The sequence below is a fragment of the Botrytis byssoidea genome (genome assembly GCF_014898295.1).
Source record: "Botrytis byssoidea strain MUCL 94 chromosome Unknown BBYS_023, whole genome shotgun sequence".
Taxonomy (NCBI): Eukaryota; Fungi; Ascomycota; class Leotiomycetes; order Helotiales; family Sclerotiniaceae; genus Botrytis; species Botrytis byssoidea.
Genome location: NW_024065864.1, coordinates 250,529 through 275,479, shown reverse-complemented (window position 1 = coordinate 275,479; position 24,951 = coordinate 250,529). Strand labels below are relative to the sequence as shown.

At 43.3% G+C, this 24,951-nt stretch overlaps 7 protein-coding genes across 7 annotated transcripts; 3 read left to right on the top strand and 4 right to left on the bottom strand.

The window, feature by feature from the left end:
• Positions 1-311: 311 nt before the first annotated feature.
• On the top strand, positions 312-4,486 carry EAE97_009693 (uncharacterized protein; the record flags this gene model as incomplete). The annotated part of the gene is made up of 5 exons (XM_038880208.1): positions 312-342; positions 435-1,186; positions 1,282-2,010; positions 2,070-2,619; positions 2,667-4,486. The coding sequence occupies 5 exons, from the start codon at positions 312-314 to the stop codon at positions 4,484-4,486; spliced, it is 3,882 nt and encodes a 1,293-aa protein (XP_038728914.1).
• Positions 4,487-7,736: 3,250 nt separating this feature from the next.
• On the bottom strand, positions 7,737-9,014 carry EAE97_009692 (uncharacterized protein; the record flags this gene model as incomplete). The annotated part of the gene is made up of 2 exons (XM_038880207.1): positions 7,737-8,891; positions 8,958-9,014. 2 exons carry the CDS (start codon positions 9,012-9,014, stop codon positions 7,737-7,739), a joined length of 1,212 nt encoding a protein of 403 aa, XP_038728913.1.
• Positions 9,015-13,313: 4,299 nt separating this feature from the next.
• EAE97_009691 (uncharacterized protein) lies at positions 13,314-14,261 on the bottom strand (the record flags this gene model as incomplete). The annotated part of the gene is made up of 3 exons (XM_038880206.1): positions 13,314-13,470; positions 13,540-14,054; positions 14,160-14,261. 3 exons carry the CDS (start codon positions 14,259-14,261, stop codon positions 13,314-13,316), a joined length of 774 nt encoding a protein of 257 aa, XP_038728912.1.
• Positions 14,262-15,351: 1,090 nt separating this feature from the next.
• On the top strand, positions 15,352-16,187 carry EAE97_009690 (uncharacterized protein; the record flags this gene model as incomplete). Its single annotated transcript, XM_038880205.1, has 2 exons — positions 15,352-15,986; positions 16,097-16,187. 2 exons carry the CDS (start codon positions 15,352-15,354, stop codon positions 16,185-16,187), a joined length of 726 nt encoding a protein of 241 aa, XP_038728911.1.
• A 300-nt stretch (positions 16,188-16,487) lies between these two features.
• Positions 16,488-18,388, bottom strand: EAE97_009689 (uncharacterized protein; the record flags this gene model as incomplete). The annotated part of the gene is made up of 4 exons (XM_038880204.1): positions 16,488-17,846; positions 17,899-18,107; positions 18,161-18,292; positions 18,343-18,388. The coding sequence occupies 4 exons, from the start codon at positions 18,386-18,388 to the stop codon at positions 16,488-16,490; spliced, it is 1,746 nt and encodes a 581-aa protein (XP_038728910.1).
• Positions 18,389-18,778: 390 nt separating this feature from the next.
• On the bottom strand, positions 18,779-19,835 carry EAE97_009688 (uncharacterized protein; the record flags this gene model as incomplete). The annotated part of the gene is made up of 3 exons (XM_038880203.1): positions 18,779-19,330; positions 19,392-19,630; positions 19,685-19,835. The coding sequence occupies 3 exons, from the start codon at positions 19,833-19,835 to the stop codon at positions 18,779-18,781; spliced, it is 942 nt and encodes a 313-aa protein (XP_038728909.1).
• Positions 19,836-20,203: 368 nt separating this feature from the next.
• EAE97_009687 (uncharacterized protein) lies at positions 20,204-24,492 on the top strand (the record flags this gene model as incomplete). The annotated part of the gene is made up of 2 exons (XM_038880202.1): positions 20,204-24,265; positions 24,316-24,492. The coding sequence occupies 2 exons, from the start codon at positions 20,204-20,206 to the stop codon at positions 24,490-24,492; spliced, it is 4,239 nt and encodes a 1,412-aa protein (XP_038728908.1).
• Positions 24,493-24,951: the final 459 nt, after the last annotated feature.

Sequence of the window (24,951 nt, the reverse complement as noted above, 5' to 3'; positions counted from 1 at the left end):
TGTTGCTTGTGTTCCTCCTAGCCAAATTTGGAGAATCAATCACTCACCCAATACACAATCAAACAACCAAACAACCAAACTCACATTTAGTACCTGGGTTGGCACAAAGTCCTTACTCATCTTCAATCGTTTTTCTAAAGAAGTCTGCTTCGAATGCAAGCCAACATATTGATCCTTCAAGCCTCAAGATCAATCACCTTTACAACCTTTCGAGAGGCGGGGTAGCTAAGCAAGTCCGAATATTTCAGCTGGCCATAAATCACAAAGTATCGGCAGGCAGAGTGAGCGATAGATAATTACTGAAAGGTGCTATGTTTGACTACGAGAAGAAACCAGGACCAGGCAAGTTCTGCGACTTGTGTTTTCTTTCGAACTTGAGATAATTCAAAGCTCTCGAATATACTAGAACTGAGCTAATGATTCTGCCAATGTAGGGAAATCCGCCCCTAGGTTAGTGGAAGATCTGCTTGACTACGATTTAAGAAAAAGCGCAAAGTCCGGCAAGCACACTCTCATAGAACCAGCGCCAATATACAACGAATCCAATATTGACCCAAGGCTCCATGCCACCAATTGTCGCCATCAGCTTTTTAGGAAGGATTCCCAAACGGACACTCTACGCCCACATGAGGAAGCAGATCCCACAACGATCCGCAAGATAGCTGCGTACTGTTCCCTTTGCCGATACCATTTTCGGATAACTGTAGATTTCCGAGGCTGGAAAGATGGACAGACTCATTGTAATCCTAAGGACCTCGAAAATCCACTCCATCACTTTCGGGTAGTTGAGACCAGATCGTCGCAAAACTTAAAAAAAATCTTTGAATTCGCGGCGCATGAATTTGCCTGCACTGCGGCTACTTGTCCAGTCAAAGTTACTATCAAAATAACACCACCTAGGCTCTCCGCTACCATGATAGCTCCCTTAATAAATGTCCAAGATACTCTGAGTCGTGGGCAGAGAATAATTGAAAAGGAACCCTTGAGATTCACAGGACACAGGCCCATATACCCATTTCAGGTCCTTAGTAACCTTTGTCAGTATTTAAGAGATGCAGGTGGTGCGGATAGAAAGGCTATTGCAGCCAGAAACAAAAGGTTCAGATTAGCATTCGGAGACGATTGTGACGCTCTACTAGGTTATCTAGGATTCAAATCCGAGCTGAGGGCATCGTCCAATTCCCAGGTATGTATCTTACCGACATAATAAAACTTATGGTTCAGGATTCAGCTTACGAAATCCCCTCTACAATTCATTCGCATCACTAACTTTCATTTCAGGAGGAATTTGAAGGGTTTTGGACTTTGCCTGTCGTCAATGATGGGAATCGCGAATTCATAGACGATGTCAGGTTTGAGCTCAACCAGCTCATGCTTGATCGACCAGATATGGAACTTAAGGAGCTTAAGTCTTCAAATGAAAAAGCCTTTTCTCCCGCCTATGCTCTGGATGATATTAGGCGATTACTTTCTTGCCATGACTATCCCAAGCGAGATACTGTTCAAGTTGTAGATTCGTTGGAGCACCCTTATTATGCCAGTTTAGGCGCAGTCGAGCTATTTACAGATGATTTGCTAGCCTGGAGCTATGATCGACAGTGTCAATGCGATCCGGCGAACAAGCCATACTATTTGGACTGCTTGCGGGAGCTCGGTAATGGACGGCGCAGTTCTGATTTACAAACGAAGGCTACGATGATCATGTCCACCGGAGAAGTCAGCCTAAAAGATATCGAAAAAGCTTACTCGTTCTTCGCGCTACAGAGGAATATTACCAGATCTGAGGGCGATGACTTTTTCATCGGTGTTTACAAGTCTCGTATCGAAGCTGGACCGCGCCAAAAAGATGAGGCACGCGAATGTCTGCGCGTAATAGCAAAGGATAGGCAGAGCATTGCCATCGAAGCCGTAGCGAATGATAGCACAATGACATTTGAAGAAGCTCTTGAGTTCCTAAGCGTGACTTCAGATACTGCATCTGATAGCATTGAAGCTGCTGCGGTTGCTATGGTATGTGTATAGTCTTGAATCAACGATCATTCAAAGACTGCCAGCTAACTCTAAGGTAGTCTTTTGAGGGCGATAAGGATAAAGTCGCAAAAGCTTTAAGAGCGATTGCCAACAATCGCGGAGACGACTACACCTTGCAGCGTGCGGCTACGTCCATGGAGTCTGGAATTGAAGATTCAAACCTTGACGTTGGTGAAGCTTATAATCGACTTCAAATCACTGATAGAAGGGCCCCAGATGATACTGTGCTGGCTTATTACGAAAGTCTCAGATCTGGTGCTCCTACTGGTTCATCTGATAGTTACAAGGAAGCATTTCGGGTGATAGCTCATGATCGTCAGAGCAGTTACTTATTGAGGAAACTTGATGATCCAAACGTCGACATTCAAGCAGAAAAGTCGACCATTAATCAACCAATTGGTCTAGATAATATTGGCAATACCTGCTATCTAAACAGTCTTCTGCAGTACTACTATACAGTAAAAGCCGTCCGAGAGGTAGCAATGAACTTTGACCAGATTCGCATGCCTCTGAATGAAGAGGATATCAAGAAGAAGCGCGTTGGAGGACGTGCTGTCAGTAAGGCGGAAATTATCAAGGCCCAAAAATGTGAGTGTCAGATTCTTTGGACAAATAGCTTGGCTAATTATAATTAGTTGTGACGGAATTACACGACCTGTTTGAAAACTTGAAGACTGCTTCAACAAGATCCATCAAGCCTACTAGAGAGTTGGCCGAATTGACCATATTCAGCTCAGCAGCTGAAGCAAATTTCCGTCGAGCCTCTGTCAGTAGCCCAAGTGGTCCATCAAACATGGCTTCTATGATGAGCCCCATTTTGGGGCCGGAAGGTCCTCCGACAACTACTTTTCGTCCTCCAACTTCAACCGACGAGGATATTGAGATGGTTGACCGACCTGAAGATAAAGACTCAAACCAGCGTGATGATAGTAGTGAAGGTACATTGGTAGAGGCTCCAGACATGGATGGTTTACCTCCGTATTCCGATGTTGTAGCTAGACCGAGTCCCGCAGCAGACAAGGCTTGGGACAAATCAGAGGATGCCGATAGTACCTTCGATGATGCTGTCATGGTCAATGGCGATTCGATAGTTCAAACTCCAGATGTCATACCAGCCGCGCCAGACAAGCCACCTCCGATTCCTCCAAGAAACAAAGCTGGCCTTTCGATAGAGACAAATGACCAGAAAGAAGTCATTACTGACGACGATCTATGGAAATTTGGATCTCAGCAAGATGTTACAGAAGTTATCGGAAACGTGATGTTTCGTTTACAGTGTGCTATAAAGCCGACAAGTATCGATCCTGTGTCTGGTGAGCAAATCGATAAAATTAGAGACACATTTTATGGTGCAAATGCCTCTTATCTTCGAAAGTCGGAAAAGTTAGAGAAGAAAGTTGAACCATGGGCTAATCTCATTATTTTTCCGGATGAAAACAAATCTCGAGACATTTATGAAGCATTGGATGTGGTCTTCGACGAACAACTGGTACATATCGATGGTACTATTCAACCGCAATATGCATCTATTACCAAACTCCCCCCAATATTACAAGTACAAATTCAGCGTACACGTTACGACAATATCAAGCATACTGCTTACAAAAATCGAAACGCGGTAATATTTCCAGAAACGATATATCTTGATAGATACATGGATTCCGAAGATCCTGACTCTACTTTGATGCGTCGTCGTCAAGAAGCATGGAAATGGAAGACACGTATCAATACTTTGGAAGAGCGACAAAGAGTCCTCGGCCAGGATAAAGTAACAGAAGAAATATCTGTTTGTGATGCACTATCTGCAGCACAGAACTTCACTAGAAGCTTGCAGGAGATGGATGACATCGAAGTTGACTCAAACTTGGTCACATTGCTCGAAGAACGCCAAGCTGAATTAAACCAAGAAATTGAAAGAAACGAGAAAGAAATTCAGCTTCTCAAGCAAAGAAGAAATGAACAATTCACGAATATGACCAAGTATGAATACAAGCTTCAAACTGTATTTATTCATCGTGGTGAAGCTGGTGGTGGCCATTATTGGATCTACATCTACGATTTCGAGAATGATATTTGGAGAGAATACAATGACGAATATGTGACGGAGGTGCGTGATCGTCGAAGAATCTTCGAACATGAGGCTGCTGGTGCAAGTGGCACTCCTTATTATCTCGGCTACGTACGAAGTTCGGATGTTATAGATTTGGTGGGGGCAGTGCACAGAGAACTGAAAGAAGTCGAAGTACCTACTTCTGCACCTGCAAAGTCGTGGGCAAACGGATTAGAGGATGGCATTGAGGTGCATCATGACGAGGACATGGAAATGGGGGAATTAAATAACGGAGGGTTCATGAATCCGAAACATATGCATAAGATTATGCCGAAACAAGATGTAGAGGACAAGACGGGTGCCGCTTCGCAGCTATCCTATGATAGTCATGGAAATGCTTGGTAAATCTTTCAGAGACGTGGAAAAGGGATCGAATGGGTAGATGGATAGTTGGATCGGGACTGGGAGATATTGTCAGATAGCCTGGGAAGGGGAGCATGCATGGAAAATAGGAGAGGCGAGTTTTGATATTGGAAAATCTACCTTTGGGTAGGTATGATATGGTATGATTGATGAATGGATTGGGATGGGATGGAATAGCATGATATCCAATGCTTGCGTATGTATGCAGCTTGCTCATTTATCCTTGATTTTTATGCATTGCATGCATATAGATGCATCACGATTCTATCTGCGTATGCTCTTTTTTATACATGTTTTGTTTTGTATGAGCACGGCGCAACGAGCATTGCTTGGTTTTATAGAAACAATAAAAACATGAATCCAAAGAAGATCAAATTGCAAGGTAGTTTTGAAACGATTCTGGGGGCGAAATTGAAGAACTAGTGTACGTGTAAGCGAAATGAACGAATGGATATCAGATGAGCAGGATGGAGTGAGTAGCTCTAGTCTGTAATCAAGGCTTAGAATGTCTCAAGTATTTCCTTTGATTTTTCTCTCTACACCATACTCCTATTAACCTTTTCCACTTTTCTTCTCCTCGTCGATCATCATTTTGGTTCTATTGTTTTGTTCGACGACTCGTTGAATTGACTTTCTCCTTTTTTTCCCCTCTCGTGAGTAAATGAGTATTTTTTGTTTTTGCCTTTTAAGGGCTCTCTTCAAGTTTTAAGAACTCTGCTCTCCTACTTAGGAGGAATGGATGTTAAAATGATCGAAAATGGGTGGGAAGATGTGTATACGTAGGTGCTCTTTGGAATGAAGGGATTACTTATCTCTGATCTCCCTTACCTCTGCCTCTCCCTTCTCTATTTTCTTCCCCATGGATATTATTCCAATTCTATTTCCATATCCATATCCATATCTACTTTCCATTTTCAAGTTTCACATCCGCGTTCATTCAAATTCAAAGATACTGTATAACTGGAGAAAATCTTACATTTTCTCCAGATATGCAGAATATGATACAACGTTATATGATACGATCTATACACAACATACAAGATACAAATTCGTATACAAGGATCTCCAAATCATTCTCTTTTCGTACCAGGGTCGTCTCGATTCTTGTTTTTGTTTCTGTCTTTTTCTTCTTCTTTGATATAATATGATATGTAAAAACGTTCTTTCCTGTTTGTGATTATTTTCTTAACATTAGTGCGAGTTGTTTCGTACATGTGATATACTGTCTTGTAGTATAGTACGTATATCTTTTACCTTTAATTCTCCTTCTATTCTTCTATTCTTATTTTCTGATTTCATCTCTCCTCTCACTTTTGTCTCTCACTCTCTCACTCTCTCACCTCTACCTCTCCCCTTCATCATCTATAATCCACCCTCTAACTTCACTCCCAAAGAAACTCTTCTCTCTTCTCCCATCCCCTTAATACATATATCACACCCCCAGCAATCAAATATCTTCTTTCCTATCTCCCTCTCTCTCCTCCTTTCTCTCCTATGTATAGGAATATAACCGTATTACCTACTCCCCACACCCACCCTCTCACACTCATAATCCTACCACTTCATCATCCCACCATGTCATCCCGTTCCATAAAATCCCAAGACTCAAATCTCAATCCCCAAACCCCAAATCTCAACCACCCAATCAACCAATCCTCCCAACTCTCCCACACAATTGAAAACACCCAACCAATTCCATCAACACACTCACATCCATATCCATATCCATATCTCTACCTACCTATCCACACAAAACAATCTAATCCAATCCCCCTTTTCCTAAAAACCTATTAGATACTCTATACAACTTCTCTACAAAACCTCTCCACACAACTCGCACCGAATATATTGACTACTCGAGTAGGTAGCTAGCTACTATTACTAATCCAGACAACGACCACTCCAGACAAAATCCACTTACTCCCGATATCTCTTCAACTTAAAGATCACTACTACCTAGGTATTATTAGGTACCTACTTAAGTATAGATACTCCTGATAACAAATATCTATGAAGATAATTAGGTACTCTGACTACGATTTATGTGTGTGTTCTTTGAGGATCTGGATAGATAGGTAGGTAGGTAGGTAGGTAGGTAGGTAGATGGGTAGGGAGTGAACCATTTGATTACATTTTTGATTTCTAGTATATGGATAGATAGATAGATATTCAATAATGTAAAGTAATTACTCAATTCATCCAACCACTCCAGACAACCACTCCAGACAGCCACTCCAAACAACCACCCCAAACGAGACTACAGATACACCATCAAGACCATCAAGACCATCCATGGATCCATGTAGTCCCTCCCTACCTACATATCTACTGTTACAAGATACAAAATATTTCACACAAGATATACCACCCAAACATCATCAAAATTCACAAAATCTTTGTTTCGAAATACCTGGGTATCAATATGAATTTGATTTAATACATTTGAGGATCATCTACTTAAAAATACAGCATGTAATAAATACACCCAATGAATAAAGTACATAGCATACACCTCAAACTCAAACCAAAATCAAACTCAAACCAATATCAAAATCAACATCAAAATCAATCCCAATATCAACATCGAGATCAACATCGAAATATAGACCTCAACCGAAAAGCCAGTTACCAGTCAAAAACATCAATCATCCTAACATAAAATTTAACAAAAGATTTAATAATACAATATTAATAATAAAAAAGTGTATACACGTGTACTAAAAATAATAATGATAATAAAAATAAGAATAAAAAAATATAAACTCGAAGAAACTCAGGAATCAATGTCATAGTCATAGCCATCGTCATATCCACATTCATGAAATCCGACCAACCGACCAATTCGATTACCCCACGCATCTCCTCCCCTCCCATCCTCCGTCCCAGTCTATACCGACCGATCAACAAGTAATAAGTAAATTATCCCCAACTCCATGTATCATGGGTATATGTGTGTATGATAATTTTGAACACCTCGCTCCTGAGGTGAACAACCCCTTTAGTCCGTGAATCCCATTTTTTCGCCATAATCGTGTACATTTCCCATGATAATAATGACAATAATAAAAACACCCAAGCCAAGCAACCAATCAAGCATTCCCGTCATGCCATGCCGTGCCGTATCGTGCTATGCCTCGCCTCCCAAATTCAAATATCGACAAAAACACCTTCCATTCATTAAAAAATTACATCATCGCACATCCACCCCCAATCCTCAGGTCGATATACAAATTCAACGTCCACCGCCGTTGAAATCGATCAAGTCAGCGAAAAACTTATCATCTGTGCTCGGTTGCGCAAACTGATTATAGTGGTGATTTTCCATGGCGTTTGTTTGCGCGGCTTGACTTGGAAGAAAATGAGATGCGTAAGACATATCGAGCGGTGATCTTTCCTGATTCCACTGCGTGGAAAATTGATTCGCCTGCTGCGGAGGCATTTGATTTGCTTGCTGAGGGAGCGATTGATTCTTCGCATACCAATCCAGGGGACTCTGGTGTACTTGATTCATGTGAGTTTGGGGCTCTGGGCTTCGAAGCACAGAATTTTGATGCATTGCATCCATCTGAGTTTGTGGTCCTCCGTTCTGAATCATCGAGTCGTGTTCGAAAGGTGTACCAGGTGTTATGTTTCCGGGAGTGCTAGAACTTCGGCCCATGAATTGAGGTCCGGGATTACGATTGTAGCCGGGCATGTCGTACAACGTTGTATCTTGTCCGAAGCTTGTGTGTCGCCTTCTGGGCTGTCGTTCCATTTGTGGAGCGGCCATATTTGAGTCATTACTTAACATTGGTGACGATGCCATCATTGGGCCCTCTAATGGCGATGTCATACTTTGGTCCTGTGGTGGCGTTGGCATGGTTGGGCCATAACTAGTTTTTCGACTTAATGTTCCTGGGGGTGTTGGGATATCTCGAGGCATTCTCCCGGGTTGGTTAGCATTTTGTGATGCTAATTGATGGTTGACTTGTACGAATAATGACAATTCCATTGCCATTTGTGGCTCAACCGGCTCGACCTGCTCCGTGGGACGCAGGCCTTGAGAACCTTCAATCAAAGCTAAAATGTTTTTTGCGATTGCCGGATTGTCGCGTAAATGTTGCATGAGCTCAGTTTGGGTAATGGGAACTGGGACTGGATTATACATAGGATTCCAATGACGTCTCTGAAAGACTCGCATTGGACTTTCTTCCTCCTCACCCAAATTTCCAGACATGACAATGTCCTCTGAAAGTTTGAGTCCTCGACCGGTTCTCTCTCGGTGGAGATTTGAAGCCTCTCTAGCGGACTTCATTCGACCCTTGACATCTGGACGATCATTTCTATTGGCGGCAGCAATAAATGCACGCTCTTTGTGAGACATCTTTTCTAGAGTGGTCTTGGGAGTCTTGGGAGCATGTTAGTTATGTTACAGTCTCGCCAAAGGAAACATGACGAGGATGAGTGTGCATACTTTGTTAGAATAGGACTTCTCGACCTTTCCGGGCTTCATCTTCTTATCCTTAGTCATCTTGGCTAATTGTTGTAGGGCGTCTATGTTGTTCTATGAAATACAGAAATCTTAAATCAAGAATATTTGGTGCTTCCTCGAGTCGAACTGGGTGGGAGTAATCGAGGTGGTGGATGATATATTGGTATTGAAGAAGTGATATGTATAGAGGAGGATGTGATTGACTCGGTTCGTCTTTCCTATTAGAAAATATTCGATTTTAAGGTTGATTTGACTGAGAATCCCAGATCGGTTATGAAGTCGATTATCAGGTCGATTTCGAGGACGATTGCGGATACCGGGATGAGGGGGTCGTAGATCGGTAAGCGAAGCTTTGGTGAAATCGTGGGATAAATAAGCTCGATAAAGATATTTGATGGAGTGTGATGTGATATCCCAGATGATAATCGATCAAAAGAAACGAATTGATGAATCTTCTTATTTCGAAATAAAAATAAAAAGAAGAGATGAGAGGTGGGTGAATTGTGTAATTTTTCCAAGCGAATATGGGTGTTGCGCCAATCTTTTGTAGTTCGTGAAAAAGAAGTACCGGTAGAGTAGGTGGGTGGATAGAATAAAGTAGAGTAGCGTTGAGAGAGGTTAGACGATCGATCTAGAGTTGAAGTGGGTGTAGTGGGGTGAAGACGTGAATGAAGTGGATTAAAGCCGTGTAGATAGCCAGAATTATCATATACAGTAAGAGTAACGAATGCTACTCTATTTTTAAATTATTAAATAAAAAGATGAAAAGTAAAAAAAAAAAAAAAAGTAAAAAGTAAAAAGGGTTAAATCGTGTGGAATTGTGTAAAGGGATATACAAAGGTCGTAGACTCGTAGGTAAAGCAGGGAGGTATGGGTATGGGTATGGGTATGTATGTGTATGGGTATGTATTTGGATATGGATATGGATATGGATATGGATATGGATATGGATATGGATATGGATGTGGATGTGAATAAGAATATGGGGAAAGGTTTGGAATAAGTAAGTTGAGAAAAGATCATAAATGATTCTAAGCTTTAAAGTATAGCTGAGGGGGTAAAGGGTGATTAAATATTAGGGGATGTAGGATGGTAAGGTTGAGAGATAGTAGAAGGATGTAGAAGTAGGGTAGATGTAGGGTAAGAGGAGGTGAGAGGAGAGGAGAGGAGGGGAGGGAAGAGGAGGTGAGGGTAGTGTAGAATGAGTAAGAATAGAGAGAGAGGAGGGAAAAGTAGGTCAGAGTCGAAAGAGTAGGTCAGAGTAGGTCAGAGTAGGTCAGAGTAGGTCAGAGTCGAAAGAGTCAAAGTCAAAGTCGATTAAAAAAGTAGGTAAGAGTAGAGAAAAACAAGAAAACAAATCAAGGGCAGAGCAGAGCAAAGAGTCTTCCCGGAATTCATTAAGATGGGACTTTAAACTTTTCGATAATCCCGTCTACCGTATTCTTTCAGAACTCGATGCAGTCGATCTAAACCCAAAGAGACCTTAACCTTCTGCATCATAGGCCATTGATCAATGGTATCGGGTTTCTTTGCGTCTTAGCCAGATGTACTGGTGAATCATCACTGTACGATTTAATCCTTTGATGGTGAAGATCATCTGGAGCTAGGAGGACCAGCAGGACCAGCAGGACCAGCAGGACTAACAGGACCAGCAGGACTAGTAGGACTAGGTCAGCATCGGGGTATCTAGCATCTTGAGGAAAGAGACACCAAGGCTATCAGGTTTCATTTGCTCTGTGCTCTGTGCTCTTTGCTCTATTGCTATTGGCGTGATGGGATTTTAGTCTGTATTGACCAGAGTTTTCATTGATCAAAATACTTGTCCTTATTTAGATATTGAATATTTAGATATTTAGATATTTAGATCTTTATTAGACATCGACCTCCGTGTCTCTTTCCTACCTAGTGCCGTGTGTTGGTGTTGTGCCTGCCTGCCCACCCACCCAAGTAAGCTGCGTAGAACAAATGGAAGAAAAAAGTGTGGGAGGAAGATTTCGATGATCGGGAACAATTGCCAACTAGGTATGTAAGATTACTTACTGACGGACTGATCTCAATCGGATTACCTGCGGAGGCTTTACGATGACGGTATTATGGTATTATGGTATTACGGTACCCCTCATTAATTACCGGATAACATCATACTTATGTAATCACAGAATCACAGAATCACATCAACTCGAATACGAATAAGAGAAATGTGAGAAGAAAAGGCAACTCCAAGAGCGAATCTCCCAACGCTTCCAAATACTGTACCTGGGTATTATTCATCATCTATGCGAAAAGCATGTACACAATCAACATACGGACTAGGTAGTATCATCCAGGTCCACGAGTGGAGAGGATAGAGCATATCGTAGAGCAGTAGAGCAAGGTGAGTAATACACGCAGATCTCTGTTCCTCTCACTCATACCTGAGAGATCGAATAGAGGGGTTCATCCTCTCCTCTCATTGGTCCATCGCCGCATTCCCTCCTTCTATCCAGATTGCCGAGTTCCCCATACGGCTGGCCCTCCTCGCGCCCTCGAAATATCACGGGAGGAAATTCTCCATCCCGACCCCATTCCTCGCGTCTCATTGGCCCAACCCCAAAAGCCAAAAACATCAGATCGGTTCCAGGTTCCAGACCTCGACTCTCACATCGGTACTCGGTCTCGTCGCCATCACAATATGACGACAGGGCAACTACCTATCTGTCCCACCTCCTGCTACTTCTGCTCAGAGCTCTCTCGGGGAGGCGGATAACCGTTTTTTGCCAAACATGCCAATAAGGTTAACCATCCCATCCAAATGCAATGAATGTCACTTTGTGACTGTGATTGTGAATCCTTCGCCCCCATGTAACTTTTTATCCTCCGTGCAAACCAGGGCTGAGCTTGCTCCATTTACTTTACCTTCCATTACTTTACTTTATTACCCGTGAACTGTACCACTCTTCCAAGTTTCCACACTTCCACACCCAACCAAATGTTTAATCACATGATTCGTATTCGTGTTGAATCTTTCTCCACGTGTCTTTCATTTGGAGTTCTTTTTCCTCTTTTCACACCCCTCTCCCATGTTATTGTCTCAACAAGAGGCACCCCAATCTTCCTGCCCTCTCCCGCATCGTGGCTGTACCGAACTCAACCTTGGAACTACTTCATTCCGCCTAGATCCTCCCTCGATCCGTCTTGGTGCTCTGATCTTGATGATTAATGATCAATCAAACACACACATCCGGACATCTTCAAACCCCGCGACGGGGTTCTCAAAACAAAGTAGGTGCTAGGTAGGTATCAACTTTATTATTGTTCCGAAGAACGTACGATGGAAGCGTTGAGATATCACATATGCCAGCATCGAAAAACTCTTTTTTCTCTCTCTCTCTCTCTCTCAACTCACGATCTTCATGCCCCTGGGTTGCACATAACTTGATCTGAGAAGTGCAGTGCAAACTAGTTGTGTTCCCCACGTTCGATGTCGCAAACACTTGCACATGATTATTCGATCGGGCTTACTCATCCTTCCATTACATACACACACACACACGCACACGCACACGCACACGCACATACATACCATAGCATCTTGATTACTTATTAGTAGTTTGTACGGAATAAACCATGAAATTAAGCTTAATCAATCGCATCGTTCTCATTAATCTACTGTCTTAGCTCGGGTCGTCTCTGTAAAAGACGTCAACGTTGACGTAGCAACTCAAGCCTCATTGTCAATAGTACTAGGTAGCTCTGTTAGATCGCACCTCTTTCCCCTTTTTACTACCCATACCGTCTGTGAACCTTACCGGATTACTGGGTCAATCATTGAAACCATTAACTACCTAGTTAGGTTATTGATGCACTTTCTCTTCCAAATACTAACATTATCCACCTTAGCATTCATCGTGTGTCTCTTCGTCTTGTCTCTCCCTCTCCCTTCTCTCTCTCTCTCTCTCTCTCTCTCTTCAAAATGAACGTGAAGATGATCGTATCCAATTGAGTCCCCTCTGCAACGAATAACTACTATCTGCGTATTTGATCAAAATAAATCCGAGTTTTGGTATCCAGATCAATAATATATCACTCCAAAGCTAAGTTAAAAAACTTCAGAACACATCCTGACGCCTACTACCTATCCATGCATGATCACCTCAATTTCTCCCAATAACTTCCATACGCCTTTGAAATAGCTCTACCTATGATTCGGAAGAGGCATGATCCGTATCAAAGCTTCTAACACCATTAGAAACATCTCGCTTTCCCGCCTCCTTGCCCGCTCCCACGCCAAACCAATTGTTTACTACCTAGGTACTCAAATGTCCTGCACCGTTACAGATAGTTGATTTCATCATCCTGTCATGATTCGAAAGCCGTCTTCGGTGCGTCAGTTAACGGGATGTATCTCACCCCATATAACTTCTCCTTCGATACTTTCCCCTCTGCATCTTTATCCACGACCCAGATATGTTGACCGCCGAATCCTCTCCGAGAATCTTCAACTGGTATGAACATTCTACAGTGCGATTAGCTTCATTATACAAAGATCTATAAAGGAAAATCAAAATCGGTATGTCAAACTTACCGACCAGGACTTCTCAATTGCTTAATCAATGCCTCATGGATTTCTGTCGCCGCGGCTCCAACATGTATGGCGTCCCACCCCTCCTCCCCATTCGGATCTTTCCATCCCTCTCTCCCATCCCCAACCACAAATTCTACATTCTTCTCGAGTAACCACTTTTTTCCTCTGCCACTTTTCATCATATTGGTCTCGCCCATATCCCGCAATGCTCTTATATGTTCCAATCCCACCACTTTCCACCTTCCCCCTTCAGCTTCAGCTTCGGCTCCTGTTGGATTTCGACGTGAGGAATGTGAATGTGATGAGAGAAGTACAAGTTCGGCCATAACGGCTGTGAGGTATCCACTTCCACTCCCTACGTCCAGAACTCTCTTTCCTTCTCCTAGATATGGGAGTAGATATTCGAGAGCAGAAGCGTGCATATGGGGAGCTGATATGGTGGCTTGATGGCCAATAGATTGTGGAGAGTCTTCGTATGCCAGGTACTCAGAGGGTGTATAGTGAGCGCGATCTACCTTGAGAGATTGGATTAGCTTTCATCTCCTAGGCCCTTTAATAAAGTCAAACGGAGTTCAGATCTACTGAATACAATGTAAGTCGGGGGATTAAAACAAACGTACAGAAATCATCGCCTCTCTAATCTTTTCACTATGGATCAAGCCCGCACTCCACATGTTATTTATCAACTCGGCATTTGTACGACCCGAACATGTCCACGCCATCTTGTTATTGGTTGTTATTCTTCGTCTCACTTGCGTACCATGTATGTGCAAAAAGCGCTGAAGATATGGGCGGAGGTGTAAAGGTGACAGTGTGAAGTTTGCTGGAAGTTCTAGAGAAAGCGCTGTGTTTGGCGGGGTTTCCTTCACGAATATAACGAGCAGGAAGAGGATTACGAGTTGTTGGAAGTTGAGCCAGGATATCTGCATGCGCTGGTACTATTTCTTCTTTTGAAATTTACTAGTTGCTAGGAAGTTTCGATCCTATATCTGAAGAAGACAACCAGCTCGTTTCAAAATGAGATGATGAGGAGGGGTAGCTCGTTTGTTTCTTATTCTTTTTCCGAGCGGCTTCGCTTTGTTTACTAATGAGTAAACACCAATGATACTAATATTCAGATGCTTGTCAATTCACAGATCCCGAGCGAAGCGTCTTGGAGAGCAGTATATGGGGTTTGAGTTGATGCTCTTCCAATATCGAGTTGAAAGGAACAATCAAGTGAAGTGAAGCTTGAGCTTTGATAAAAAGTGAAGTGCGGGGTTGGAGATGGTAGGGTGACGTAGCATCGTTAGGGTGGCGAATAGGGAAAGGTTGATAATAGGATGGAAATGGAATGAAAGAACTTTGGAAGTTCCCAAATTATATGAGAATGAGAGTATAGAGATGAGCTAAGAGCCTGGAATTAAAATAAGGCTTACTTTCTCCAAGAGAAGTCAATTGTGTGTATTGGGACGATAGATCAAGAATAGACTTTCCCTATATGTCAGACGAAAGCGCGGCGATGATAGAAATGATTTATATGACAACATTACAAAGCTGATCGAACGGAATGAACGGAAGCTATCGTTTTCCAATACCATCTTTACACTTCCTTCCCAGTCGAAACCTGATTCTCAATAAGAATCAAAGTAAAGTCTAGTCAAGGGAAGATCTCGGGCATGAATAATCACCACAGGAGAGAAGTTCTTTGTCTTCATCAGGATAATTTGATTATAAGCTTAAAACTGTACTGAACCTTCTATCCCCTCTTTGTTTATATCTCCCTTCTACATCTATACCTCTATTTATCGCTACACACCATCCTCAACCAGCATGCCTCAAACCCCATCCAGCCTCTCCCAATTCCTGGTTTTCTGGGACCTCCCCATAGAAATCCGCCTCAAAATCTGGACTCATCTCATCCCACCCCCTCGAATCATCCAACTAGCCACCCACCCAAACCGAGACAACGCCCCCCTCATCTCCCTCACCAAACCACCCATCCTCTTCTCCATCAGCCACGAAACGCGCACTCTCGCCCTCTCAACCTACAATTTCCTTCCCGTTCCACACATGCGCATCCCTGTATCCCGAAACGAAGATACAGTCTACATAACCTTGTCGCAGGTGCGCTCTCATCGTGAATCTCAGGACGACAACCACATTGCTACTGTCTTATCTCTAGTTTCCTATTTCCCCATCACCTCTTTAGGATTCGCGGCGGTATGCTGGGGTCGGATGTGCGAATTGCTCAATCTTATTTCGATTCTAGCAGGGATGCCTCATTTGCGAGAGGTATTGAAGGTTATTGAGTATGGAAGGGATTTTACGGGCGAGTTGGGGCTTCTGGATATACCAGAATGGAGACAGGACTGGAGGAGAATGGCGAACCAGGTAGAGGCGCACATCAGAGATCAGAGGGAGAAGTTGAGTATTGTGGGAAACGGGATGGGAGACGTGAAGATGAGGTATGTGTATTTGACAAAAGGGAATGAAATGACTTGAAAGTGGACTTTTGAAATCTCTTGATCTTCAAATCATTCAGTGTTAGATTTACTTCTTGAGAAGTATACATCAGATCGATCCACGAAAAATTCAACAGTACCGAGACACGACGTTCACTTGAAATTTCTACCGTGCTTGGAAAGACAAGAGATGAAATGAAATGAAATGGGTCTTGTAAATTAGTTTGCACTCATATCAGGCGCGAAATACAATTCATGCACAGTGCGTTTAGGAGGGTAAATTTGAACGGGATACTAAGGCATGCTTTTAATTTCCCGTTATTTTTCTCCTTCAATTAGATGCTAGCGAGTCCTAGCAGCATACTCGTGAACAATGCAATGCTCCACTATTTCCTACAATGCATTTTCCAAGACCGTATGTTATATACTCTTCCTCTGAAACCACACGGTAATAAACCCACAACGCCATCCCAATGCATAACCGCCCAAATCTATTTCAGTAGATTAAAAGTTGAACAAGCACCATTCCCTCTTGGGTGGCATCAAAGGCATAACACCACCTGGAAAAGCTCCTGTTCGCCTAGCCTGTAGATATGCAGCTGTTGTCTGCTCGTCAAAAGCCACGTTCTCAATCTCGGTAGTTTTGTTTGGCCCTGCATACCCCTTTGCACACCATATCTTGTGCCACTTGCCATTTACGGATGTCCCTGGCTCTCCGTCCTTATACACGACTGGGAGTCCATTGAAAGACTCTAACCTGTCACCCCGAGTCCTTATGTAACTTTCAGCTGGAGGATGCGGTACTATATTATCATTTGGTGGTGGTCGAAAATTTGGACTGAAAGTGTTCATATTGGAGCCAGGTCTCGCCGGCGGAGCGCCGGCGATCATATTTAGATTACTAGCACCTTGCTGATTACTAAACTGCTGTGTTTGTGTAGCAGGGGATGTAAATTGGTTCTGCATCGCATTCATAGGTTGAGAACTTGGAGCTCCAAAGGGGTTATTCGGCGCTGGAGAAGAAGCACCCAATGCTTGGGTACTTCCGGAATTTGAGCCAAATGGATTTGGTGCTGTAGGCTGACTAAAAGAGTTAACGGGCGCTAATGGGTTGTTGTTTTGCGTTATCGGATTGGCCTGCGATTGCTGAATCCCAGGAGGAAGTGGATTGGAACCAAAAGCACCTCCAATGGGGTTTACCAGGGGATTTGGATTTGGTTGGGCAAAAGCATTACTTGTACCGCCAAAATTAGAGAAGCTTGCCTGTCCAGAATTCATGGCACCATTCGAGGGTGCACCGAACGGACTTGGTTTCTGTCCCAGAACTGAAGGGTTTCCAAAAGCCCCAGCCCCAGCCCCAGCCCTTTGCTCTGATTGTGAAGGCTGTCCAAAAGCACTACTAAAGGCACTTGGCTTTTGGCCCAAAGCGGACGGTTGGCCAAAACCACCAGATGCCCCGATTTGCGATGCAACTCCAAAGCCTTGAGAGGGCCCACCAAACGCACCCGGGTTCTGACTTGAAGGCTGACCAAAGGCTGTACCATTTTGATTAGTTGGTTGTCCAAATGCAGAGCCATTTTGATTAGTTGGCTGCCCAAATGCAGAGCCGTTCTGAGTAGACGGTTGCCCAAATGCTGATATAGTCGTTTGACTAGCTGCACCAAAAGCACTGTTTACAGGAGGATGGTCGCTCCTCTGAACCCATGGTGTCTGGTCTGTGGAGGTGCCCTGTTGACAAATATCATTCCGATTTGGATGCTTACTGTCGGAGGCGACAATGTAATTTATGGCGCCATCTATATCATTCAGCGCAGTCTGAATTTGCTGATCTGCTTCTTGCCATAGCCTCTCTGCATCTTGTATCTAGAAAATATCAGCCTCCGATAGTTCATAGCCCCAGGATGATTTCACGTACAGCTGGTTGAGCATTGCCAGAAGCTGCCGCAATGTAATGGAGAAGGCGCATTTCCTCAAAACTTTGTTCCCGTGCTGGTCCACCGAACAATTGCTCTGGCGCATGGCGCCCAGGTCCGTATGCCGAAAGAATCCATTGAGGTCTGTCGGTCATGAGGTCTTGCTTTATAGTCGCTTTATCGAGACTGAAAGGTATATGCGCCTCATTTCCTTTACAACGCCGTAAGCCACCGTATATACTTATGTATGCTCAAAATACTCACCTCCTCGTTGTGTATTGAAATTTTTGGAGTTGGATTGGTTGGAAGGTTGATTTTGAAGAGGCGCATATCGATTGTTGAAGCCATTCCTATTGGAATTGGCATTTTGATCGGAGTGCTCGAATCTGCAATCAGCTTTCAATAGTGAGCACACTTTCGTTCTTCAATTCGAGAAACAGCCATACCTCCGTTTCTGCAATTCCCCTGCTGCCAAAATCTACACACGGCCATGGTTTAATCTGCCTGGGGAATCAAGATAGTGGTTAAGGAATTCTTGGATGGATGGCCAGAGCCTAAACGGCTATACTTATAAGGTATTCATTCGAGATTCGCAGGGGTTGAGAAAATTCATATTCATAAAAGTGTGTAGACGGCTTTGTTTGATTGATGTGAATGAATTTTTGAAGATGTTGGTCATAACGCGGTCTGGTAGTCAAACGCGTCGGTACGGTTAATTTGAAAATTGATTGTCACAAGTGGAATGAGTAAAAATCTCCAGCTACGTCAAAACAAAATAATTACATATTCAGCAAATCAGAGCCTATCGCAAATCCCCAATTAACTCCATAACGCTATGTTGGTATCTTTGAAATGTAGATGTACATGCTTCGCCCTTCTCGTTCATACGTCAATTCTTGGCCCCAGTCCTTCCTTCACAGCTGCAGACAGGCGTTCCCAATCTAATCCACCAATTGATCTGCTACCAATGCCTTTGAGTGATAAAGTCTCCGAAAATTTCCCAGTGCCAATTCGTCGCATCATTATCGTATCCCGAGCCTTTCTTATTGCTCTTCCCTCTCCACGAAGTAAGTAGTCTTCGAACCAAGCTTCTTCTTCTGGTGACAATGGTAGATTTACCAATTCGACACTGCGATCTGCGATGGTTTCTGGAGGAGAGTTTTTTAAGACGGCCGCGATCAGTTGTTCGAACATGTGTCGTTGCATGTATTGCGACTGTCCTCGCGAGAAATAGAAGGCTTCTGTGACACTTGTTCTTGCGATGGCAGAAAACAAACTTTCTGTCGCTCGAGACGATGTCAAGGCTGGCTGTACAGTATGATAGTATGCTAATGGAATTGCGAGATCGTCTGAGGAATATAACACGAGGGCTTCCAGGATTTCATCCGCAAAGCTTGGTATCAAAGATGGATGGGTCAGATATTGAAGAGCCAACTAGCAATGATCAGTTCATGTTTTAAGTGTCTACGGATCTCAGAGACAGAGAGTCACGAACCTCAAAATCAAGGTTATCCAAATGCCAAAGACCCTTCATATAGATTTGGTAGCTATGAGGTAAAAACGACTTTTGCTCAAATGTAGTGGAGTAGTCTCTTCGTCCGGTTGGGGCGTCAAAGTCGAGCAGTATATAATAAAGAGCTGATAGTTTATGATGATCTTGGCCCGCCGAGTCAATGATGACTTTGTGTAGATTTCGAAGGTCACTATTTGATTTCGGTGGATAATATTTAACAGCTTGCGCACAAGTTAGTAAGAGATATGTTACCGCAACGATTTGTAGGAGCTCACGTCGACGAATTTCAAAATTCTTCAGTAAAGTATCCATGAATAAACCTTCAAGCTTCTTACGATTGCTCTCGATTTTTCGCACAGCGAATTCATCATATGAGCAGCCTGGATCAAAGTCAAAGACTTCGTCAAAATTTTGGAAGGTAAACATTTTGTATCGCCGTATTATTTCTGCAACCGTTGTTTATGTTTATGTTTAAGGAGTTATTTTGCAATTGTTTGCGACGATAGAGTGTTGATAGTAGATAAGAACCTTATCTTAGCGTTATTGGACTGTTTTGAAGTAAACAATGACCCTCCGCAATATGCAAACAAGAAAAACAACAAACTTCAACAACACAAAACATTTAACACACTATTTATTGATTGAATATAGGACGTGTTGCTAACAGGTACCTTGATCTCTGTGACCTTTTGGTACTCATTATGCATTGCTGATTTAATATAGCTCCTTAATCCACAGCAATAATCAATTTTTCCCCGCCAGTGAAAAAAACGACACATTTGCTGGACCTCGTCATGTCAGAATCCCCAGTGCGGTCCTCAAGAAGGGTCGCTTCTCGCCGGAAAGTGGTAGTGGAATCATCAGATGAGGATGAAGGTATGGAAGTAAAGGTTGAGGAGGAAGATGACGAGGAAGAGTTCACCCCGGCACCGAAGCGTAGTACCCGGACAGCCCCCCAGTCAAGGAGGAAAACGGCGAATTCAATGGCAGCTACACCTCGCACAGGCGGCCGAGCGAAGAAGAGTTTAGGAGCAGAGAATGCTGAACCTTCGGAAATCTTCGATCCTGACCAGACAGCAACCCCAGCGCCAGAGTCACCTACAAAAAAGGCCGCCCCACGGAAAAGAAAGAGTGTACTGCCTACCAGAAGTGCACGCAGCTCAGTGGCACCTGAGTCAAATCCTACTCTACCAAAACCAAATACCTCGCAGTCTCCTGAGCCATCCGAAATGCACAATAGCACAATTCTTGCAGATATCACAGAGAGGCCTGGGACATCGGACAGTCAAGCGTCGGCTGTCAAACCTATTCGAGCAATGGATACAATCATGGAAAAGCCCATGGATATTATGCTGAAATCAAGAACTGCGGCAGCAGCTCCAGTGGTTGAGGATACTGGTCCAAAATCTCGAATAGTTATCACTTACCTGATTCTTACAAACTTCAAGAGTTATGCTGGTCGCCAGGAGGTTGGCCCATTTCACTCTTCGTTTTCCTCTGTCGTTGGCCCTAACGGCTCCGGAAAATCTAACGTCATCGATTCTCTTCTTTTTGTGTTCGGCTTCAGAGCTAGCAAAATGAGACAGGGCAAGATTTCCGCATTGATTCACAATTCAGCAGCTTTCCCGGACTTGGATCATTGTGAGGTTGCTGTACATTTCCAAGAAGTGATGGATCAGCCAGATGGCACCCATCAAATTGTTCCCAATTCTGATTTGGTCATATCTCGAAGGGCGTTCAAAAATAACGCAAGTAAATATTATATCAACGGAAAAGAGTCAAATTTCACCATTGTCACGACACTCCTTCGTGATAGAGGCGTAGATTTAGATCATAAGAGATTTTTGATCCTTCAAGGTGAAGTCGAGTCAATTGCACAAATGAAGCCAAAAGCTGCAAATGAGCATGATGACGGTCTTCTGGAGTATCTGGAGGATATCATTGGCACATCCAAATACAAGACCCCCATTGAAGAATCTGCTACCGAAGTAGAGACTCTAAACGAAGTGTGTGTTGAGAAGAGCGGGCGGGTTCAGCATGTTGAAAAAGAAAAAAATGCACTTGAGGATAAGAAAGACAAGGCTCTTGCTTATATCAGGGACGAAAATGAGTTGTCCATGAAGCAATCAGCGTTGTACCAAGTTTATATCAATGAGTGCGGTGATAATCTAGCCGTTACGGAAGAGGCTATTGGCCAAATGCAAACACAGCTAGACGCGGAAATGGAAAAGCATCAGGGCAACGAAGCAGGTATCAAGCAGCTTGAAAAGGAGTACAAAAAAGGCCAAAAGGAGTATGAGTCGGTTGAAAAGTACACGCAAGCAATTCTCAAGGAAATGGCAAACCTCGATCAAGAGCGAGTAAAGCTTGAAGAGAAGAAGAAATTCTTGACAACAAAACAGAAGAAACTGGAAAAGACAATTAACACATCCGACTCTGCCATTTCTGAAGCTCAGGCCACAATTGAGAAGTGCACAGAAGAAATACAAGAAGCTGCTGCCGAGATAGCTGCAACCGAACAGAGAATGGCAGAAGAGGAGTCGGAGCTCGCTAATATTAGGGATAGTCTCAAAGGAAAAACCCAAGCATTCTCTGATCAAATCGCGGCCAAACAGAAGTCATTGGAACCCTGGAATGAAAAGATCAATCAAAAACAGTCTGCTATTGCTGTAGCGGAGAGTGAGCTCGCAATCTTAGATGAGAAGGCGAATTCCGGTGACGTAGCACTTCGGGAAATCCAATCAAAGGTCCAGGCCATAGAGGAAAGCAGGGAGGCTAAACTAGAAGAACTCGAGCAATGCAGAGGGCAAAGGGCGAAGTTGGAAAAGGACGGTGCTCGGTTACAAGCCGAACTCACGCAGTTGTCTCAGAAGGAGCCGGAATTCCGCGCCAAACTATCTGGGGCTCGCCAAAAAGCCGACGAAGCTCGTGCTAGTCTTTCAAACACTCAAACTCAAGGAAATGTCCTGACTGGTCTGATGAGACTTAAAGAATCTGGGCGAATTGATGGTTTCCATGGCCGACTGGGAAATTTAGGCACAATTAACCAACAATTCGACATTGCAATTTCTACTGCCTGTGGAGCCCTTGATAATTTTGTAACGGATACAGTCGAGGCTGGTCAGCAGTGTATCGAATATCTTCGAAAGACTAACCTCGGACGAGGTAACTTTATGTGTTTGGATAAATTAGGAAATCGTGATCTCTCACCCATCCAAACACCAGAAAACGTTCCTCGTCTCTTTGATCTCATCAAGCCAAAAGATGACAAGTTTAGACCGGCATTCTTCCACTCATTACAGAATACACTTGTAGCTAAAGATTTAGCACAAGCTAATCGCATCGCTTACGGAGCTAAAAGATGGCGTGTCGTGACCTTGGATGGCCAGCTGATTGACAAATCGGGTACTATGTCTGGTGGTGGAAACACGGTCAAGAAGGGGTTGATGTCTTCAAAGCTGGTTGCCGAAGTCTCAAAAGAGCAAGTTTCAAAGTTGGAAGTAAACAGAGATGAGCTTGAGAAAACTTTCCAGAAGTTTCAAGATCGCCAAAGAGACTTAGAGACGAGACTTAAAGATATAAATCATCAAATACCGCAACTCGATACGAAAATGCAAAAGCTCGGTCTAGAGGTAGACAGTTCTGAGCGAAACCTAGTAGACGCACAGAGACGAATCAAAGAGTTGAGCAAGGAGCATCAGCCATCTCAGACAGATGATAGTCGAGTATCTGCATTGAAGAAGGACATCGCAAAGCTTCAAAAAGAAATTGAGAAACTTCATGCGGAGACAGCAAGCGTTGAAGGTGAAATCAAAGCTCTCCAGGACAGAATTATGCAAGTTGGTGGTGAGAAGCTTCGTGCTCAGCGTGCTATGGTGGATTCTTTAAAAGAAGAGATTGATACCCTCAGCCAGGCCATGTCAACAGCAGAAGTGACCAAAACCAAGGCTGAAAAACAAATCCTTAAACACGAGAAAGATCATGCTAAGGCTACTAAGGAGATACAGGCTTCTATTGCGGATCTAGAAGCACTAGAGCAGGAGATTCAGAATCAAGGATCAAGCTCTGAAGGATCACAAGCTCGAGTTGATGAAGCCCAAGAGACTCTGAGAGAGAAGAAAAAAGAGCTTAGTGCTCTCAAAGCTGACCTTGATGAGAAAACTACCGAACTCAATGAGACCCGCGCAGTTGAGATTGAAATGCGCAACAAGCTTGAAGAAAACCATAAAGTATTGACTGAGAATCAAAAGCGACTAAGATATTGGCAAGAAAAGTTGGGTAAGCTTACTCTGCAGAGTGTTAGTGACTTGGGCGAAGAAGTTGAGCAAGAGGAACTTCCTACTTTTACCAGAGACGAACTCGCCGATATGAGCAAGGAGGCATTGAAGGGAGAGATCGCAATTTTGGAAGAGAAAACTCAAAATGTCAATGTCGAGCTTGGTGTTCTTGCAGAATATCGTCGAAGAGTTGAAGAACATGCTGCGAGGAACCAAGACTTACAAAGTGCTGTAACTCAAAGAGACACAGCCAAGAAACGCTGCGATGATTTGCGACGCCTTCGTCTCGAAGGCTTCATGGAAGGTTTTAGTACAATCTCCCTTAGACTTAAAGAGATGTACCAAATGATCACCATGGGAGGGAATGCCGAGCTGGAACTAGTGGATTCGCTGGATCCATTCTCGGAGGGGATTTTATTCAGTGTGATGCCACCAAAGAAATCTTGGAAAAACATCTCCAATTTGAGTGGTGGTGAAAAGACATTGAGTAGTTTGGCACTGGTGTTTGCTTTGCATCACTATAAACCCACACCTTTATATGTAATGGACGAGATTGACGCTGCTCTTGATTTTAGAAATGTAAGTACATTCATACTACCTTATCGAGTATACATTGCTAACATATCTAGGTTTCCATCGTAGCGTCTTACATCAAGGAACGAACAAAAAACGCACAATTCATCGTTATCTCGCTGCGAAACAACATGTTTGAACTCGCGAGTAGGTTGGTCGGAGTATACAAGGTCAATCATATGACGAAGAGCGTGACGATAGAAAATAAGGATTACATCACGGGTCGAGCATGATGAGATGCAATATCGTCGTTTGTTATTGTTTTAGTGCGGGCGTTGGATAACCATATGGGATGTATCGGATGCATTATGACTATTAATGAGATCATGAAAATTATCTTCTTCTAAATGAAAAGCATATAATGCAATGTGCTGGCTATTATCTGCCTATCTATCTACCTATGCTGTGGCTACCAAATCCCGAAATGTTTTGCGCCAATAATTTCGGATGAGATGGGCTGTCCCTGTGTAGGGGCAAGCCCAAAGGTCTGACCACACCGAGTTAATGTCAAGCTCAGTACCCCGTGCCTTTTCCCCGTACAAGTATACTTTTTGCTAAGATCAATCTCCGCATGATCAATATATCATGTTGACAATAGTCATATATTAAGCTGGATATCAAAAAAGGGGTCCGGGGAGATAAGCCTTTAAGTTCAGGGTCCTTGAGATATTATAAATAGTGCTATGTGATGT